Source organism: Pan troglodytes, chromosome 14, assembly GCF_028858775.2.
Source record: "Pan troglodytes isolate AG18354 chromosome 14, NHGRI_mPanTro3-v2.0_pri, whole genome shotgun sequence".
In the NCBI taxonomy this organism is placed as follows: domain Eukaryota; kingdom Metazoa; phylum Chordata; class Mammalia; order Primates; family Hominidae; genus Pan; species Pan troglodytes.
In genome coordinates, this window is record NC_072412.2 from 118974627 (window position 1) to 118989168 (window position 14542).

At 52.0% G+C, this 14542-nt stretch overlaps 1 protein-coding gene across 4 annotated transcripts in view; it reads right to left on the reverse strand.

Annotated features, from left to right (window-relative positions):
- The window catches only part of GRTP1 (growth hormone regulated TBC protein 1), a 39141-nt gene that overhangs the window by 16804 nt on the left and 7795 nt on the right, over positions 1-14542 (reverse strand). For 2 of the 4 annotated variants that reach the window (XM_016925611.3, XM_016925610.4), the window contains exons 3-5: positions 13129-13287; positions 8618-8742; positions 3598-3694 (exon numbers count right to left, since the gene is read on the reverse strand). In XM_016925611.3, coding sequence (XP_016781100.1) covers positions 3598-3694; positions 8618-8742; positions 13129-13287 — 381 coding nt within the window. Of the gene's footprint in view, positions 1-3597; positions 3695-8617; positions 8743-11099; positions 11216-13128; positions 13288-14542 lie in introns of all 4 variants that reach the window. The other 2 variants (XM_016925608.3, XM_016925609.3) reach the window with 2 other exon arrangements.

A 14542-nucleotide genomic window follows, 5' to 3' on the forward strand; every position in this document is an offset into this window, starting at 1 on the left:
TATGTTTGTATATATTTATTTGAGACAGGGTCTTGTCCTGTTGCCCAGGCCTGAGTGTAGTGGTGTGATCTCGGCTTTCTGCAACCTCTGTCCCCTGGGTTCAAGCAATTCTCCTGCTTCAGCCTCCCAAGTAGCTGGGACTACAGGCACCCGCCACCATGCCCAGCTAATTTTTGTATTTTTAGTAGAGATGGGGTTTCACCATGTTGGTCAGGCTGGTCTCGAACTCCTGACGTCAGGTGATCCTCTTGCCTCAGCCTCCCAAAGTGCTGGGATTACAGGCGTGAGCCACCGTGCCCAGCTACATTTTTTTCTTATCAGTCTTGCCAGAGGTTTGTCTATTTATCAGTTTTCCCAAAGAACCAGATTTTTGTCTGAGTTTATCTTTTCTTCTGTTTCTCTGTTTCTGTCGCTAATTTTCAGTCCTTCATGTGTATGTTTATATCGGTCTATAAAAACTCTGGAAATACATACATCAGACTGATGATAACAGTTACCTCTGAGTAGGAGATAAATGGGGATGTGCCAGTGAAGGCGGGTCGTCACTTTTGTTTAAATTTTTATTTTTAGAGATGGGAGGGGTCTCACTTTATTGCCCAGGCTGGTCTTGAACTTCTGGGCTCAAGTGATCCTCTCACCTTGTGGCCTCCCAGATGCTGGGATTATATATGAGCTACTCTGCCCGGCCCTGTTGTTTTTTTGAGATGGAGTCTCGCTCCGTCTTCCCACACTGGAGTGTAGTGGTGTGATCTAGCTCACTGCAACCTCAGCCTCCCTCAAGCTGATTCTTGTGCCTCAGCCTCCTAAGTAGCTGGGATTACAGGCATCTGCCACCACACCTGTCTAATTTTTGTATTTTTAGTGGAGATGGGGTTTTGCCATGTTGGCCAGGCTGGTCTTGAACTCCTAAATGCCTGCCTCGGTCTTGCAAAGTGCTAGGATTACAGGCATGAGCCACGGCTCCTGGCTGTCACTTTTTATTCTATAAAAAGTACTGTTGGGAGGCCGAGGCAGGCGGATCACGAGGTCAGGAGATCGAGACCATCCTGGCTAACACAGTGAAACCCCATCTCTACTAAAAATACAAAAAAAAATTAGCCAGGCGTAGTGGCGGGCGCCTATAGTCCCAGCTACTCGGGAGGCTGAGGCAGGAGAATGGCGTGAACCTGGGAGGCGGAGCTTGCAGTGAGCCGAGATCACGCCACTGCACTCCAGCCTGGGTGACAGAGCGAGACTCCGTCTCAAAAAAAAAAAAAAAAAGTACCGTATTTTTTGAACTTCTGAAATGAGAGTATATCTGTGTATTTCTTGTATAACTTAAAAGCAGCAATTAAGAGCAGGATAACAGTGGCACTGAAATGACCTAGTTTGGGTAACTATAACTTCGAGAAGGACGGATTTTAGAGCAGGATGACTGTGGCACTGAAACGACCTACTTCGGTCACTGTAACTTAGAGAAGGACATATATTTGCCTCTTTTCTCTGCCGCTGGGAGAGCTCTGCCGGGATCGGAATAACCCCCTTTTCCTCCCATGATCCTAAAAGTTTAGTTTTTATACTTTCTTTTCTTTTTGAATTCAGACCTATTTGCATTGCAGTTTCGTTCAACTTAATTTCATAATGAATATCGGAAATGACGTCGTATGGACTGAAAACGCATCTGTCCATCACACCAGCACGGCGGGGCCTGCTCCTGCCCTCTAGGTTGGTGCTGAGCCCTCCGACCTGAGCTCTCACCTGCTGCTGCTTGAGGTCTGCCCTCCACAAAGACAGGAACTCGTGTGTGCTCACCGATGTTTCCCACACCCCTGAACGGCGCCCAGAACATGATAGGTTTTCAACAATATGTGATGAAGAGAATTGCATGGCCCACGGCTGTGAAGATTCGCCATGATTTGCACTCAGACATAACCGAAGCAGGCTGTGAGCCCGTTTCCACGTCCTACCAATCCCACATTTGGATATCTCCTAACTCCATCTGCCTCTAATTTCACCATTCCACCTGGTCCAGGTGTTCACTGAACTGAGCTAAGACAGCCGGCATCCTTTCCGCCCTGCGAGGTTCTGCCTGCTGCTGCTGCTGCTGCACTGGGTCCCTGGGCCCCAGCCGGGTCAACAGCTCTTCCCACTCCCGGGAGCTCTGCGGGGTTCCCTTCCTCTGGGGCGGTTCCGTCAGGCTGGTCTCTGGCATCCTCATTTCTGCGCCCTTGGGTTGAGGGTGGCGCTGATTCCTCCCTGCCCTTAACGATGCACTTGAGCTTTGCCCCATCCGTGAGGACACACACTACGGTCTGTGAGTCACACAGCCAGGATCTGAACCAGGCTCTGCCATGTACAGCGGTGGTCAGGCCAGCACGCAAATTCTCCCAGCCTTCGGTGTCCTCACCCTGGAAATGGGGTGGGTGACTGTGTCCATGTGGTGTGGCTGTCCTGAGGACGAGTGCAGCTCAGCAGGAAACTGACACATGCCGTGTGCTCACCAGGCAGGAGCTGGAGCCACACACCCCCAGGCTCCAAACACTGCGGACTGGCTCGGCTGCCCCTCACGTCTCCTCTGCCCTGCAGGATGAGCACGCAGCCCCCTTGACCCAGCACCACAGCCAGGCTGGGGAAGGGCAGAGTGGTCTCAGCCCCAGGCCCTGCCCACCCGACTGCTCCTCAGCTTCTCTTCCCAAGTGACCTGAGCCTGCAGCTCATCGTCTGCACTGGCCTTCACCATAACCCGTGGATAACTTATCCACTAATAAATACATTTTAATTATTAAATAATTAAACATTAATAAATAGAAAAGTGGAAAGGTTTGAAAAGAATGGTTTTCACCTTAAAAAGTAAGTAATTACTTAAAAAGCAACTATGGATATATATAGCGCAATTATTATGCTCTTACTAGTATTCACAAACTCAGTACAAATACATGCATAAAACCAAGATAGCCTCTCAGAGATTCTGTGATCAATACAAACCACACCGCGGCCCTCGATAGGCACAGAAGTTACCAACTGAGGAAGGGGTGAGCCAACCACACAGCCCCAGCTGCCCGCAAGGGCTAAGAGACGGCAGAAGGCCCTCTGCCGTCCCAGGAGCAAGCAGTTGCTGCAGCCGGACCCTGGCCACTCACATGGGTTTCTCCTTTTCAACTCAATTTCAAAGAAATTTTTTTACTGCAAAAAGATTTTTGGCCAGGCATGGTGGCTCATGCCTGTAATCCCAGCACTTTGGGAGGCCGAGGCGGGTGGATCACCTGAGGTCAGAAGTTTGAGACCAGCCTGACCAACACGGTGAAACTCCATCTCTACTAAAAATACAAAATTAGCCGGGTGTGGTGGCACACACCTATAATCCCAGCTACTTGGGAGGCTGAGGCAGGAGAATCACTTGAACCCGGGAGGCAGAGGTTCCAGTCAGCCAAGATCACACCACTGCACTCCAGCCTGGGCATCAGAGCGAGACTCCGTCTCAAAAAAAAAAAAGGTTTTTAACCTCATCTCCCAAACAATTCAACCATGTTTTAATTAAATTTTGATTTCTCAGCGGAATCATTTTGGCAGCACCAGAAACAGGACAGTTCAGGCATACCGCAGGAATCTTCAACATACCTGGTAGTATTCTTCCAACAAGAGCATCTAACAGCCAAAAAGATTCTTCTTCATTATTTGTTATAAGAATCAGATATCCTGCTATAAAATTCATTCCCTGAAATTAGAAAAATGAGAAACAAATTCACATTGAGTTTTAAGCCCCCATTTGATTCTGCAATCATTCGGCTACAAACTACCCAATTTCCATTTCTCTTGCTTCTCTCTAAAACCTGCATAATTGCAGAATGATCCTTTAGTAAAACTCTAGAGTCACTAAATACCTACCATCTAGTAATGTGTTTAGTCAAGCTTACGTGAAGAAAAGTAAAAGCAAAAGGAAACAGTTTAAAGAAATCCTGAATACTAAAATCAAAGACTCTTCCACTAATGGTAACCTTGTGATAAAAGAACTTAACTTACCATTGCTTTCTAAAGAAATTACTATATATCAACAGCATGAAACTCTCTACCAGAGAGAAAATTTTACCAATGACCACATTTTATAAAACCGTAAGGAACATGTGCTGACACGCGGGCGTTAGGAGAATTTCGTGGTGGAGACCCTTTTGGGAAATCCATGTGCACACCTGCCAAAGGGCGGGTGCTGCCTCAAACATCACGTATGTGACCCTCTCCATCGAGGGCAGCCCCAGACCCTGGGGGCTTCGTAGCCGTGAGTCAGCGCCATTTCCAGGTGACTGCGTTTTACACGACTGAAATTCTCTTCTTTGTCACTCATTTGTAATTTCTAAAGTAAGTATTTCTCTAGTAATAAGGGAAAATAATCCAGCTTCTGCCAGCCCACAAGATCAATTCACGTGATTGGAAGTGCGGAGGGGCAGCTGCAGAGAGCGATGCTGGCAGCAACGCGGCGGCTTCAGTCGCACAGGGATGTGGCGCTGTTCACCCGGAGCCAAAGCACTGGAGGACGGGCACGCAGCCTTACACGTCCCTTGGCCTGGACCTCCCCTTAAAAACAGACCCTAAGAGTTTGACTCAAAAAGCAAAAGTAACCAGTGCAGAGAAGATCATGTTCCAGAAGATGACGATGGAAGCTCTGGGAAGAACCGACTGCTTCGAGCTGATGACGGAAATGCTGGGAAGGCCTCTGCGGCCAAAAGCAGACCCAGGAAGACCTCTGCGGCCAAAAGCAGACCCGGGAGGACTTTTGTGGCCGAGAGTGGACCCGAGAGGACCTCTGTGGCTGAGCAGACCTGGGAAGACCTCTGTGGCCGGGAACAGACCCAGGAGGACCTCTGTGGACAAGAGCAGACCCGGGAGGACCTCTGTGGCTGAGCGGATCCGGGAGGACCTCTGTGGCCGAGAGCAGATCCGGGAGGACCTCTGTGGCCGAGAGCAGATCCGGGAGGACCTCTGTGGCCAAGAGCAGATCCGGGAGGACCTCTGTGGCCGAGAGCAGACCCGGGAGGATCTCTGTGGCCGAGCGGATCCAGGAGGACCTCTGTGGCCAAGAACGGACCTGGGAAGAACTGTGTAGCCGAGAGCAGACCCGGGGAAGACCTGTGTAGCCGAGAGCAGACCTGGGAGGACCTCTGTGGCCGAGAGCGAACCCAGGAGCACCTCTGTGGCTGAGCAGACCCAGGAGGACCTCTGTGGCCGAGAGCGGACCTGGGAGGACCTGTGTAGCCGAGAGCGGACCTGGGAGGACCTCTGTGGCCGAGAGCGGACCTGGGAGGACCTCTGTGGCTGAGCAGATCCGGGAGGACCTCTGTGGCAGAGAGCAGACCCAGGAGGACCTCTGTGGCCGAGAGCGGACCTGGGAGGACCTCTGTGGCCGAAAGCGGACCTGGGAGGACCTGTGTGGCTAAGAACAGACCCGGGAGGACCTCTGTGGCCGAGAGCAGACCCGGGAGGACCTCTGTGGCCGAGAGCGGACCCAGGAGCACCTCTGTGGCTGAGCGGATCTGGGAGGACCTCTGTGGCAGAGAGCAGACCCGGGAGGACCTCTGTGCCTGACAGTGGACCCGGGAGGACCTCTGTGGCTGAGAACAGACCCAGGAGGATCTCTGTGGCCGAGAACAGATCCGGGAGGACCTCTGTGGCAGAGAGCAGACCCAGGAGGACCTCTGTGGCTGAGCGGACCTGGAAGGATCTCTGTGGCCGAGAGCAGACCCAGGAGAACCTCTGTGGCCGAGAGCAGACCTGGGAGGACCTGTGTGGCCGAGAGCAGACCTGGGAGGACCTGTGTGGCTGAGCGGACCTGGGAGGACCTGTCTGGCCGAGTGGACCCGGGAGGATCTCCGTGGCTGAGAACGGACCCCTTTGAGTGGACAGTGCTCCTGGACCTGGGAGAGGGCGACCATGTGGACAGTGTGGACACATGGAAATGCAGGTGGGTGATCATCGTGGAGAAAAAGCAGAACGTGGCCAGGCACAGTGGGGGATCCCAGCACTGTGAGACGTAGAGGCAGGAGGATCGCCTGAACTCAGGAGTTCAAGACCAGCCTGGGCAATGTGGCAAGACCCCGATCTCTACAAAACATACAAAAATTACTCGAGCGTGGTGGCGCACCTGTGGTCCCAGCTACTCAGGAGGCCGAGGTGGGAAAATCGCTTGAGCAAAGGAGGTTGAGGCTGCAGTGAGCCGAGATCACGCCACTGCACTCCAGCCTGGGTGACAGAGCGAGACCGTGTGCACTGTGTAACTCTACACATATGCCACACATTGAACTGTGTCGCCCACCCCCAAATTCATCTGTTGAAGTCCTAACCCCTAGTACCTCAGATTGGGACCTTGTTTGGGAAAAAGACTGTTGCAGATGTCATTACGGATGGGGTCATGGAGGAGTTGGTGGGCCCTATCCAAGCCTGGTGTCCTTGTCTTAGGTGGAGCTTTAGACACAGGCATGCACAGGAGAACGCACATGGAGATGGAGGCAGAGATTGGAGTAGTGATGCCACCCGCCGAGGGGCACCCAGGACTGCCAGGAACCAGCAGAACCAGGGCAAGGCCTGGGACAGTCCATCCGTCACAGCCTCAGAAAGAACCCGCCCCGCAGACGCCGCGACCTCACCTGCCCCGCAGATGCCGCGACCTCTGATGCACAGCTTCCAGAGCTGAGAGAGAATTCGTTTCCACTGTTTACCAGGCTGTGGCATTTCCTTAGGGGCCCACAGCAAGCTAACAGGTGCACATCTCCGCACACACATGTACGTATGTGCCTGTAGGTTCCAAAAGCCAGCTGTGCTCTGGCATTCTGTTAGTATGTAACATTGTGTTTGTGCCTTGTTTTTTAAGAATAGAGATGGGGTCTTGCTCTATTGCCCAGGCTGGTCTTGAACTCTTGGCCTCAAGCAAACAATCCTCCTGCCTTGACCTCCCAAAGTGCATGATTATAGGCAAGGGCCACCCAGGTGGGTGGTGTTTTTTTTTGTTTGTTTCTCGGTTTTTTTCAGACAGGGTCTTGCTCTGTTGCCCAGGCTGGAGTGTAGTGGTGCCATCATGGCTCACTGCAGGCTTGACCTCCCAGACCCAAACGACCCTCTCACCTCAGCCCCTCGAGCAGCCGGGACCACAGGCGTGTGCCACCACACCCCGCTAATTTTTAAAAATATTTTGTAGAGATGGAGTCTTGCCACCTTGCCCAGGCTGGTGTATGCATTTTAATAAAGCTGTTTTTAAAACACAAAGGAGCAGTAAATAGAATGATGTAGAGGATTTCTTGCCCATTCTGCCTCAACTCCAGAAGGCCACGTTCTTGCTCCTGGACAGTCATAAAAGTGAGGAATGGCAGGAATTCTGTCTGCAAAGGAGGGACTCTCCCAGCTTCACCCGACACGGCACTGCCGGCCGGCTACAGAGCCACACACGCACAGCACGTGGAACAGCTGCTGAGGACGGCGCGGTCCCGTGGCTCTGCTGCTGGCCTTTCACAGGGCGCTCCTCACGCACACGTCCACCCTTTCTCCTCGGGAGCATTCACTCTGCCAGGTGCCAGGCCCAGGGCTGTCCAGGCAGGGGCTCCACGCTCCTCCAAACGTTCACTCAAACTGCATTTTCTGGTTGGTGCACGCCTGGCTCCCGGCTCCTACAGGAAGTTTCTGGGGGCATCACTGGGACTGCTAGGTTCGAACCACCCATCGCGACGATGTCCTTCCCTGTCCTCCTAGAAACGTTTAAGCCAGCCACAACCCCTAGGAGCCCGTGAAGCACATGGCCTGAAATGCCAGGAAAGCACTCTCCAATCCCGGCGGCAGCCGTGGGCTCCAGGCTCCCAGCCACGGGGACTCACAGGCAGTCATGGGCTGTGCGCACACCTGGAAACCCTCGTGGAGGCCAGCCCTGCCCAGATGCCTGCCCTGCCCTCGGCGAGCTCAGACAGACTGGAACAGCACCACCAGCGACAGGCCCAGGCAGGACACACAGGCTGGGAGACTGCACGGCTCCTGGCTGCCCTGCATTCCGGCCTGTTCACTCCACTAGTTACTAACAGCAATGCCCTTAATATGCGCCCAGCTAGGTGGCCTCCGGGAGGCGCAAGGACTCTCCCAACTGCAGCTGCTGGTTCACACCACGGAGCCAGCCAGGGGATGACAGTGTAGACAGCAGACACTCTGGGAGTGGCCTCAGAGGATGACACACACCTCACAGCACATGCACCCCACAGCGCACATATCCCATACACACACCCCATGGTGCACACGCCTTCCAGCATACACACCCCACAGCACACACACCCCACAGCACACACACCCCACAGCACACACACCCCACAGCGCACACACCCCACAGCACACACCCCACAGCGCACGCACCACAGCGCACGCACCCCACAGCACTCGCCCTCTGTGTCCCGTGCTGATTCTCCTCCTGCCACCTGAGGCCGGAATGAGGTCGTAGGCTGCTGCTCCCTGTCCTCCCTGCTGGGAAATGGCGTCCGAGCCTCAGTGGGGCATCAGGACGTGGAATTCATGAACAGGGTTGACAGAGACGTGAGGCCGTCACTGCCGACCCTGCAGCTGTGGACGGACCTGTCCTCACAGCCACCTCATGGCGTCAGAGGGTCCCGAGGCTCACCTGGCAGTAGCCCACTCCCTGGTTATGGTGCCCATATGCCAGCAGCACATTGTACAGGGTCCTCTGTAAGCAGGGGTCCGTGGTCTTCCGGAACTTCACGTTGTCGGGGAAGGTCCGGTTCAGGTCTGCGGGAAATTCAGAAGGAATCACCCACGGGTTTCTGTTCCGCAAGCCTCCCACCCCTCCAGCTGCCCCGAGGGTGGCCACCTGGGTTCCACTTGGGACTTACGGACTAGTTTTCACCCTGGCCGCGCAGCAGACTCAACACAGCCAGAGCGACAGGCTCACTGGGCCAGGAAGGAGGGGGTGATCCTGAACTCGGGGCGGAGAGGGGCCCTAACCGTCCTTCCCGCAGAGTCAGGGACGGCAGAGCGACCCCAGAGCTGGTGGCCGGGCCATGGCACTCCCTCCTCAATGCCCGTCTCCTCCCGGCCCCCAGCACAGGCCTCCTGCACCTTGGACCTCGCGTGTAGCGGAGGCAACTCTGCCTCGAGGACCCAGGGTGACAGGTGGAGAGAAATGCACACAAAACTTTGAGGTGTTTTCCTAATTTCAAAGATCCAAAACAGAAGGAGACAGAATAAATTGAGACTCCTCAGAGATAAAGGACACGGCTGAGAGCTGAGAACTGAATAAACCTCGCGTTGTCAGCTTGTGTGTGCAGGAGGCATCCCTGCTGGCCTCTTCCTTCCTCAGCACCAACCCCTCGCACTGTCCCGCCCAGGCATCTCTTGGTGGGACAGTGTGGCCTTGGCCAAGCTGTTTAGTGCTGGGGGACCCGGATACCACGTGGGTCCCTGAGACTAACCAAGCCTCACGCTGACCAAGTGCCAGGCCTCACTGAAGCTGACCTCCGCGTTAACCCTGGACACAAGCCGAGCAGGAAGGATAATGCCGGCTTGACAACTCCACTGGTTTCTGCTCCCACTGGCCCTACCTCTGTTAGAGGTGTTTGCCAGGCACCCCAGGCGGTCACCAGCGGACAGCCGCTTTCCGCACACGTTCCCAGATGGACTCACAGCAGTCCCCGCCAGCCATGACGCTGAGATGGGTGTACACCCAGCTCTGGAGGAACCCAACCGCCTGTGGTCTCTCCACAACGGCTGCAAAATACTGTAAGTCTGTTTCCGACCTCTGGCCCCAGGCCTTATCTTTGCTTACAAAAAACTAGATTTGGGCGAACATTAGTTCAATGCCTCAGAGCACATTATTTCTCATTGTGTGTTTTCTTACAAAAGAGCCTTTTTTTTTCCTCTGGAATTCTAAACATTCCAAAAAATGGAATCAGTCAAGGGGAAGTTAGTATTTTTGCTATTTCAGACTAGAGTGACCAGCTGTGTTCATTTCTATGTAATATTTTTATTGAGTTTTCTATATATATATTTATATATTTATATATATATTTATATATGTATATATTTATATATTTATATATATTTATATATGTATATATTTATATATTTATATATATATTTATATATGTATATATTTATATATTTATATATATTTATATGTATATATATTTATATATTTATATGTATATATATTTATATATTTATATATATTTATATGTATATTTATATATATTTATATGTATATGTATATATATTTATATATTTATATATATATTTATATATATATATTTATATATATATTTAACACAGGGTCTCACTGTGTCACCCAGGCTGGAGTGCAGAGGTGCAATCACGGCTCACTGCATCCTCGACCTCCAGGGCTCAAGCGATCCTCCCACCTCAGCTTCCTGAGTAGCTGAGACTACAGGCACACACCACCATGCCTGGGCTAATTTACGTATTGTTTTGTAAAGACAGAGTTTTGCCATGGTGGCCAGGCTGGTCTTGAACTCCTGAGCTCAACTAATCCGCCTGCCTCAGCTTCCCGAAGTGCTGGGATTACAGGTGTGAGCCACCACACTAAGTTTCTTGATATGTTTTGATAACATCCTGTGGGAAAGGAGATGGCCCCATCTCCATTGTGGAGACAGAAGAGCATGGGAGCTTTCTGTCTGCACTGCATGGCCTGGCATTGGCTCTGTGGGACTGGACCATCCACTGCATGGCTCCTGAAAGATAACTGACCAGGTGGCTCCAATTACTAAGCACAGAACTGCCATGGATCCAGCAGCCCCACACTCTAGGTAGGAGCCCACAGCTGAAAGCAGGGACCCAGTAGAATCCACACTCTGGGTAGGAGCCCACAGCTGAAAGCAGGGACCCAGTAGAATCCACACTCTGGGTAGGAACCCACAGCTGAAAGCAGGGAACCAGCCCCACACTCTGGGTAGGAACCCACAGCTGAAAGCAGAGAACCAGCACCACACTCTGGGTAGGAACTCACAGCTGAAAGCAGGGAACCAGCACCACACTCTGGGTAGGAATCCACAGCTGAAAGCAGGGAACCAGCACCACACTCTGGGTAGCAGCCCACAGCTGAAAGCAGGGACCCAGCAGAATCCACATACCCAGGCTCACGGCCATGCCACCCATAACAGCCGTGCAGCAGGAGAGCCCAGAGGTCCACTGATAGATGGATAAATGAACAAAATGTAGTCTGCCCATGCGTGGAATATTATTCACCCTTAAAGAAGGAGGAAATTGTCACACAAGATGCAGCACAGAGGATCCCTGAGGACTGAGGCGAGGGAAAGGACCCCAGCTGCAGAGGACGCAGCCCACGGGACTCCTCTTATGTGACCCTGGAGTTGCCAAGGCACGGAGACAAGCGCACAGTGGGACTGCCAGGGGCTGGGCAAGGACACGGGGGTCGGGGCTTGACAATGGGGATGGCACAGAGACAAGCGCACAGTGGGATTGCCAGGGGCTGGGTGAGGACACGGGGTTCAGCGCTTAACAATGGGGAAGCTCCCAAGAGCTTCAGCTTGGGAAAATGAAATGGTAAATTTTATATTAGGCATATTTTACCATAATTTAAAAAACAATTCAGCCAGGTGGGTGGCTCACTCCTGTAACCCTAGCACTTTGGGAGGTGAAGGAGGGAGAATCCTCAGAGCCCGGGAGTTCAAGACCAAAACCCCATCTCTGCAAAAAAATAAAAATTAAAAAATGAGCCAGGTGTGGTGGTGCACACCTGTGGTTCAGACCACTTCCAGCTACGCAGGAGGCTGAGGCAGGAGGATCGCTTGAGCCTGGTAGGTCATGGCTGAAGTGAGCTGTCACTGTGACCGCACCACTACACTCCAGTCTGGGTAACAGACTGACACCTGTCTCAAAAAAAAAAAAAAAATTCATCCAAAAAACCACAAAACAGAGACTTTAAATTCATTTTTCAGACAGCAGTGCTGTTTTAATATGCACCCCCCCGCCCCACCCACTGCACCCAAGCTCTCCTCTTCCCACCCTGAATCAGCGTTTCTGGCCGCCAGTCTGTGCATCTGTTTGGAGACCTTTGGCGGCCATCACTCTGTGGTCAGGATGCAGCCTCTCCCCTGGCAGCCCCAGCCCCCAGCCTTGGGAGCCCCCTCCCCACTGGCTCAGCCCCGTGGACAGGAGACCCCCAGGAAGGGCAGCAGGATGCACCATGTCCTCCCCGTCCTGTCTAACCTCTCAGCACTTTAAAGCCACTGGGTTTTTTTAAATTAAGTATATTGTGTTTAAATGTGTATTTCTCAAAAACTGTTAAAATCAGAAGGGCAGATGTACTTTCTAAAAATCTATTCAATTTAGGTTAACCAATATATATATATATATTTTTTTGAGATGGAGTTTCACTCTTGTTGCCCAGGCTGGAGTGCAGTGGTGCAATCCCAACTCACCGCAACCTCCACCTCCCGGGTTCAAGCAATGCTCCTGCCTCAGCCTCCCGAGTAGCTGGGATTACAGGCATGCACCACCACGCCCGGCTATTTTGTATTTTTAGTAGAGACGGGGTTTCACCATGTTGGGCAGGCTGGTCTCGAACTCCTGACCTCAGGTGATCCGCCCTCCTCAGCCTCTCAAAGTGCTGGGATTACAGGCGTGAGCCACCGCGCCCGGCCTTAGGTTAATCAATTTTGTTAGCACTCTGAACTTCTGAGAGCCAGGGACCCTATGGTTATGTGATTACTGAGAAAAATCAGAGGAGAATGGAGTCCAGCAATTATGATAACCAGACACAAAAAAGGAAGCCCTGGTGTGCGGCCTCATGAGCGCAGCTGCGTCTGAAGGCCACGTGAACAGTGCCCGGTGCGAAGCGCGCCGGCAGCAGAGGCCGCCTCTCACTGTCCCGCGAGTCTTCATGGAGCGTATCTGCTCCTTCATGCCCATTTTCTTATTAGCCGGCTAGGCACGTGAATATTTGCTGAGTGAATTACGATCATTGTTCTCCCCTTGCAAAGGCTTCAGTTTTGATTCTTTCATGGAGGAAGACGTAACTTCAAGTTAAAAGCAGCAGGCGCACCGCTCACCCCTGGACGCTGAGGCTAGACACTGGGTGGAAACCGGTTCCTTCCGGCCCCCGGGCCCTGCACCAGAGCTCGACCCCCACCGCCTCACCTGTCCTGATGGCGTCCTCCAGCCTGGGGTTTCTCTCTCCCTGGAGAAGCTGGTGGTAGTAGCCGGGATTCTGGTCCATCTGAGCCTGGGCCCCACTCAGCACCATCCAGACGCGGGCACGGTGCTCCAGCGGGACCCCTTTCCGGACATAGCGCTTCACTGAAGGCCGAGAGGACGGACAGCGTGTGAGCTGGACCAGGGGCCTGCGGGGCCCACGCGTTCCTGCCACACTTTCCACTCTCACCAGTTCTCTTCTTAAATCAAATATTAAAGGGACCCAGAACTTCGTCCATCTCCACCAAAACTGGTACATATACTCCTTTAAAAATTCTGCTCTCCTCTCCCTCTCAACAGAGCACGAACCAGACTGGCTACAGAACCGCCCCCACGCCCACTTCACCATTCAATGCAGGTGGTCAGGAAACAGAGCCGCGGTCAGATGGCTGCTCTGCAAAGCTTACTGGCAGCTGTGCTGAGCAGCAGCAAAGGGGCAAAGCAGTGAGAGGCCCAGCTGAGAACAAGGAGGCCGGCTGGGCTCAGCTGTGAGCACCTCAGGTGGGACGCCACAGCTGGGAGAACACAGTTTCAGTGGCAGACGTCACTGTCCAACTCGTGCAGTTAATCTCTATATACTGAAAGCTGCTCCATTTTGTAGGGATATTTTAATTGACAATAAAAATGTGAAAAAGTAATTAGTAATTTTAATGGCCACAGAAACATATAGGGACAGAAGCCAAAAGCCATGAGCTATCTTCATTAGTCAATACTGAGTAATTTCTTAGGCAGATGGAAAAGGTATGTATGGCTAGCACCTGAATTAATTATGTTAAGTCCAAAGCTGCGACACTGTGCTCTTAACCTACAAAACAGTTAATTTTCAAAGCAAATATTTAAAGTTTTGCTGTTTTCCTTTGATACTACACTATACATATTTTTATTTTATTTTATTTTATTTTTTTTCGAGACAGACTCTTGTTCTGTCGCCCAGGCTGGAGTGCAGTGGCGCAATCTCGGCTCACTGTAACCTCCGCCTCCCGGGTTCAAGCAATTCTCCTGCCTCAGCCTCCTGAGTAGCTGGGATTACAGGCACCTGCCACCATGCCTGGCTGATTTTTGTATTCTTAGTAGAGACAGGATTTCACCATGTTGGCCAGGATGGTCTTGAACTCTTGACCTCATGATCCGCCCACCTCAGCCTCCCAAAGTGCTGGGATTACAGGCGTGAGCCACCACGCCTGGCCCTGCACATATTTGAAAAGAAACCAATATTTTAAAAGAAACCATACTTTACAAAAGAAAAGAAGGCATATGCAATTTGTAAAATTCTATAAGCTGCCTTAAAAGAAAAAAAATCTGAGGCACCAGCTGTATTTAGCAGATAAAAACTCATAACTTCATAGGCTACAGTCAAGAA